The 6,243-nt window shown below is 43.6% G+C and overlaps 1 protein-coding gene across 1 annotated transcript in view; it reads left to right on the forward strand.

Moving 5' to 3' along the window:
* The first annotated feature begins 232 nt into the window (after positions 1-232).
* Positions 233-6,243, forward strand: part of FASN (fatty acid synthase) — a 34,780-nt gene continuing 28,769 nt past the window's right edge. The window contains exons 1-7 of the mRNA XM_009080945.1: positions 233-382; positions 1,183-1,335; positions 3,068-3,241; positions 4,076-4,276; positions 4,720-4,842; positions 5,502-5,617; positions 5,855-5,989. Coding sequence (XP_009079193.1) covers positions 256-382; positions 1,183-1,335; positions 3,068-3,241; positions 4,076-4,276; positions 4,720-4,842; positions 5,502-5,617; positions 5,855-5,989 — 1,029 coding nt within the window. The 5' untranslated portion in view covers positions 233-255. The remainder of the gene's footprint in view (positions 383-1,182; positions 1,336-3,067; positions 3,242-4,075; positions 4,277-4,719; positions 4,843-5,501; positions 5,618-5,854; positions 5,990-6,243) is intronic.

Here is a 6,243-nt window from a genome sequence, read left to right on the forward strand (position 1 = left end):
GTTTGTCCTTACTGACCCCGTGGATCTTATGGTCCATTTGATTAGTTGGGATATCTTTTTTTAATCTTTTTTTTTTTCTTTTTAATGGTAGAGACTGTGTCTCTACCATGGGCTGTTCCTGTGTGGGTGTTTCTCCTGCAAATATACTTGTTTGTCACAACATGTCAGGAAGACGAGCCACATATACTTTCCTGTGTGTGAAATCGTACTAGTCTTACTGCTTTGTGGCTCTCAGCAACAGGGAGAAGTTAAGAGATGGAGGACGTGGTGATTGCAGGCATAGCAGGAAAGCTGCCAGAGTCTGAGAACTTGCAAGAGTTTTGGGAGAACCTGCTTAATGGAGTTGATATGGTCACAGAGGATGATCGAAGGTGGAAGCCAGGTGAGTGCTATTGTCCCTTCTTTTGGAGCCCTGAGTTCTGAGCATTTCAGAGGCATTATCCTATTAAAAGAGAGGATTTATGAGATGTGAAACCCTGCCAGAGCTAAATTCTCTTCTGGTATGTCATCAAGAAATTCAGGAACACTTTTATGAAGGTCTCGTGCAATCCGTTTTATAATGTTGTGTCCCATGCAGCAGTAGCTTATATATAATGTGTGTCTTTCAAATAAAAGAGCACTGACAGAGCAGCTAGGCAGCATCAGTTTGTGTCTGCTGTTGATAGCTGTGACAGTAAAATGGCTCTGACATTTTTCTGGGTTCCGAAGTAGCACAGGGTCTCTAGTCCTGTGATTTATGTCTTTTTACAATGTCCCTTTTTGTCTGATTGTCCTTTTGAAGTGTTTGGCACATGTCTACTCAATTCAAGCTAGTGATTTGCAGAAGTTAAAAGCAGCTTTTGTTTTTCTTCTAACTGGTGACTGACTGGAACCACTGATTTGGACTCTATATGTGCTTGGTACTACTTGCCAAAGCAAAAACATCTAAACTAGATGGGGTATCCTTTGCTGCCATATCCAGGAGAGTCTCAAAAATTACTCTTGGATTATTGAATGCAGCATTCCCATTTCCAGATGAGGTGGGTCAGTAGATACTCATGGGTACTGCACAGGGAAGTGAGGTCTCATGTGTAATAGAGAAGCAGCTGTGGCCATGCTGTACTTTCTCAGCTGGTAGCTGCTTGAAACCTGAAGTATTCTGTAACTCAGTGTTGATTTTTTCAATTTTTTCTTTGTTCTCAGGAATTTATGGACTGCCCAAGAGAAATGGAAAGCTCAAGGACATAAGCAAATTTGATGCATCTTTTTTTGGGGTTCACCCTAAACAAGCTCATACCATGGATCCTCAGCTTCGCTTGCTGTTGGAAATTTCTTACGAAGCTATTTTGGATGGAGGTAAGCAGATGAATGACCAAAGAGGGAGAACTATGCTGTATTGTCTCTGTGCCACAGGTGCACACAAGCACCTGTGTGATGAGAACTCTTAGCAAGAGAAGCCATCACATTAGAGAGTTGACCAAGGACCTGGTACAGTGGTTAGAACAAAGCTCTCTTCTCTGGAATGCAAACCAGGAAGTCTGTGCTGACTGCCAGCAAATCTGTACCTGCATCATATGGTACAACCAGTATAACAGAATCACTTGAAGAGTCAGCAGTTGTAGAGCTTCTCTGTGTTCTTCTCTACCCTAATGTCCCATATTAATTCCTTTGTAGACGGATATATTTGTAGTGCAAAAGGAAGATGACTTGGTTAGAATGTTCATCCATGGTCTAAAAGACTGACAGGTGGCCTGATGTATTCCTGTCTATTGGCCAGATTCTTGGAAAATTTGTAGCATTTATCTGTTTCTGTAGAAGGGTTGCCAGGAGGTCTGCTTTCTGAAATGGGACCCTCTCTCCTTGGTCAGTGTCTTGGGCTTTTGAGTTACTTATTCACAGAGCTAGGAAATTTATTCTTCATGTTAATCAGTTTCATATACTGACTATTGATGGATACAAACTGAAGGAGGGGAAATTTAGGTTCTATATTGGGAAGAAATTCTTCCCTGTGAGGGTGGGGAGACACTGGCACAGGTTGCCCAGGGAGGCTGTGGCTGCCCCAACCCTGGCAGTGTTCACAACCAGGTTGGATAAGGCCTTGAGCAACCTGCCTGGGATGGGAGGTGTCCCTGCCCAGGGCAGGGGGTTGGGACTGGATGATCTTTTAAGGTCCCTTCCCTTCCAACACATTCTGTGATTCTAGGACTTACTGAGGTTAACTCTTGCTCCTCTGATGCTGAGCCTCAGCCTGGAGACTTGAATATTCTGTTTGTCTCCAGGTCTCCGGAAGCACAGAGAAGAAACAGCAGAGATTACTGCCAGTTGAGCTTGCTGTGTGGGTTTTCAGAGCAAAGCTGTTTCTTGTTCTGGCTGTTGCCTTTTTTTTTTTTTTTCTCTGCTTAGGACTTACTGAGGTTAACTCTTGCTCCTCTGATGCTGAGCCTCAGCCTGGAGACTTGAATATTCTGTTTGTCTCCAGGTCTCCGGAAGCACAGAGAAGAAACAGCAGAGATTACTGCCAGTTGAGCTTGCTGTGTGGGTTTTCAGAGCAAAGCTGTTTCTTGTTCTGGCTGTTGCCTTTTTTTTTTTTTTTCTCTGCTTAAGAATTTTTTTACTTTCTGTCTCGTACTCCACATCTGGGCTTTGTGCATGGCTAGAGACAGATATTGATGTGTTCACATGACATTCCTAGTGCAGTGATTTTTCTCCCCTTCAATCTCCTCCTTTCCTCTGCACTGGAAGTCAGCTTTTAGCTTCTCTCCCTCAGCACTTGTGCCTTTCATTGTCCATACACTTTCTTACAAAGACTCTAGCAATACCCAGCTAGGCTGAAAAGCTGTGTCAGGGTTCTGACAGTGTGTTCTGGCCAAAAGCCAATACCAAAGTTCTGGTGGACTCTGAGGACTTGTAAGGTCTGCAGTTGAAGCAGATAAAAGCTTACTGAAGGTAAGGGAGCAATGCTACAGGCCTGCCAGAAAGGGACAATAAGTAGTATTTGGTGAGCTGGTGCCAGTGTACCTGATATCTCCCCAGTTAGCCTCTCATTGTAAGTTAGTTTACTATAATCTACCTTCCAATATCCCCACAGGTATTAATCCGACCACCCTCCGTGGCACGGACACAGGGGTGTGGATTGGTGCCAGTGGGTCAGAAGCTGCTGAAGCCCTTAGCCAAGATCCAGAAGAGCTTTTGGGATACAGTATGACTGGCTGCCAGCGTGCTATGCTTGCCAACAGGATTTCCTACTTCTACGACTTCACAGGTAAGTGCCCCCCAAACTGATGCTGATCAGCAGTTGCAATTTCAGCATGATTGTACCCCAGTTGCTGTAGAGGAATGGGATGGATATGATGGCAAAGACCCCTTTTGGGAAGAGAAAGTAGCACATAACTGCTCTAAGGAGGTAATATATTGTAAGTGTATGGTAAGACTCATTGTAAGGCCTTGTAGCTCAGCTGCTGTGCATGGCTGGTGTTCACCTGAAAGATGGTCATGGCAGGAGGCTTGCATAAAAAGGCTAAAAACTTAGACTGCTCTTTGGTACCAAGCTGTGTAGAAGTCAGCTAGCCCAGACATACTGACTGTAGCAGTTGGCTCTTTTTGAGTAAAGTGGAAGAAGTAGGAGAGCCACCAAAATGAAGTGATTGAAGGCATAGACATGACTCGATCCATGTATGATATTGAAGAGAGTGAAGGGATGGGAATTGATCTGAAGAGCAGCAGAGAATGGAGGTTATGGTAAGGGTAGTACCAGGAAGGGGGAGGGATTTTATTGGCAAGAATGGGGAATTAGGTGAGACCTGCCTGTGAAACTGATCTTTCTGGTGGAGAGACAGAATTCTTCAAAATGCCTTAAAGCCAGTCTGTTCACAATTTTTCCCACCTTTCTCATCCCTTATCTAGTAAGCAAGCAGAGATGGTGTTTCTTGTCTCCCATTATATCAGGTTTACCTGCTATGTGCTGAAGCAACTCTTAAATCTTACATTTTTTATATGTTTAGTCTTTGTCTTATGATCCCATCCTGTAGTCTTTGGAGAACAGTCTAGGAAATTAAGCTTTTTTTCTTTCTCCTTTTTTCCCTTTCTGTTCCCTAAGGACCAAGCCTAACTATTGACACAGCCTGCTCCTCTAGTCTCGTCGCTCTGGAAAACGCTTATAAGGCAATTTGTCATGGACAGTGCAATGCAGCCCTAGTAGGAGGAGTAAACCTCTTGCTGAAACCCAACACATCTGTGCAGTTCATGAAACTGGGTATGCTTAGCCCTGATGGTGCCTGCAAGGCTTTTGATGTTTCAGGTAAGACTTTAGTCCCAAAACTTGTCATGTTATGAGAGGACCTGATTGTGGAGTCTGTGACCAGCTACTCGTCTAATAAAGCCAAGAGCTGCTTCATAGTTGTTCCAAGGTGTTTGGGACATACCCTGCACCTGGTTTGTGTTGCATACTCCATTGAACCTGGAATATGAACTGTGGGGAAGTAACTGACACTGTATGATTCATTCCTCTGGCACTGGGGAGAAGAAAGATCTGTCTCTTGGTGGAAACTTTCTATCATTTGTGATGGGCACTGTGCCTTCCTGGGGCATGACTTTTTCTTTAAGCAATAGATACCTCATATTCTCCAAGCAGTTTGTTGTAAGCAGGAGCTCTGAAACGAGAGAATCTTACTGCATGGTGTTTTGCAACATTTTTCAAAGCAGAGTGGAGTCAGTGACTTGTTCTTCTCTCTTTGCTGTCAGGAAATGGATATTGCCGCTCTGAAGCTGCTGTTGTTGTTCTTTTGACCAAGAGATCTATGGCTAAGAGGATCTATGCTACAATAGTCAATGCTGGTATTAACACTGATGGCTTTAAGGAGCAAGGTAGGTCTTGGGCCACTGAAAAGAGATACTTACAGAACTGTTCAGTCTAGAGCCTTTGTCATCAAAAATGGGCTATTGTGGGGTTCTTCAGATATGTGAATTTTTTTTAGTGTTTGTGGGCTTTTTTTTTCTCTTTCTGTTTGGTGAGACAAAGTTCAGGGCCCTATTTTGTAAAGAAGTTGGAGAGAGGTTTCTCCTGTATGAAGCAACAGCAGTGCTCTGTTGCTAGTTTAGCCTTCCTCAGGACATCTCCGCAGTAACTTCTGATGGTAGAAATGTAGGTAGTGATATGATTCTGATGGTAGAAATGTAGGTAGTGATATGACTCTTGTCCTTCTGTTGTCCAACTTCTGCTCTCCAGTTATGGAGACACCAAGTTTCACATGTTCTGCTTAATCTAGATGGTATCTAGTATTCTGTTAATCGCTATGGTTCCAGCCTAGTCTAACTCATTACTTTAAGTTCATTTCTGGTTCCTCTGCTTTTCTTAGAAAGAGCCTGGAGGCTTATTGTGTTTGGTGCTAAGGACATGGTGTAAATCCTGAAACGGTTGCTGTAGTTTTTTTTGTCCTGGTAGCCCCAAGCAGTTGAAAGGGAGTTAAAATGAGAACAGGAAGCAGGTCATGGGAGAGAAGAATTGACAGCAATTTTGATCCTAGGTGTTACATTCCCATCTGGAGAGATGCAGCAGCAGTTGGTCAGATCTTTGTACACAGAATGTGGTGTCAAACCTGAAGAAGTGGAGTATGTTGAAGCTCACGGGACAGGCACCAAGGTCAGCATGCCCCTTTGGGTTTGGAGTGTTTTCTTCCCTTTCATCACTTGCCACACTTTCCCATTAAACTGTCTTTTGTTTTTTTTTCAAAGTGAAATCTTTTTCCCTTCTACCTGTTAGTAGAATGTGTTCCATTTCACCACTTTCGGATTTTGTCCAAACATCTTAATCTTTCAGATTTCTCTTTTGTGGAGTGGAAGTGCTAGCTAATAGTTGTTCTGATTCTCTTTGTCCTAGGTCGGAGATCCACAGGAAGTAAATGGCATTGTAAATATCTTCTGTCAGTATAAGAAGGAGCCACTGTTGATTGGATCAACCAAGTCAAACATGGGTCATCCAGAGCCTGCCTCTGGGCTTGCTGCATTAGCCAAGGTAATGGGGCTTGAGAAGGAAAATTTGGGAAGTGGGGGAACTTAATGTGTGGTGGGCATTAATATTTATTTGGTTTAGGGAAAATTTGCATTGATCCAGGATAAAGTGTTCACTGGTAATGATAAGGACTCAGGTGATCCTCACTTAACTACTTGCTCCACATGCAAATACCTGTCAAAGCTCAGGTGGGTATTCTGCAAGCCACAGATGCCCAGGTGGCCCTGTGCTGTGTGTTCACAAGCTTCAGTTCCCCC

This window comes from Acanthisitta chloris, unplaced genomic scaffold (assembly GCF_000695815.1).
Source record: "Acanthisitta chloris isolate BGI_N310 unplaced genomic scaffold, ASM69581v1 scaffold31698, whole genome shotgun sequence".
Lineage (NCBI taxonomy): Eukaryota > Metazoa > Chordata > Aves > Passeriformes > Acanthisittidae > Acanthisitta > Acanthisitta chloris.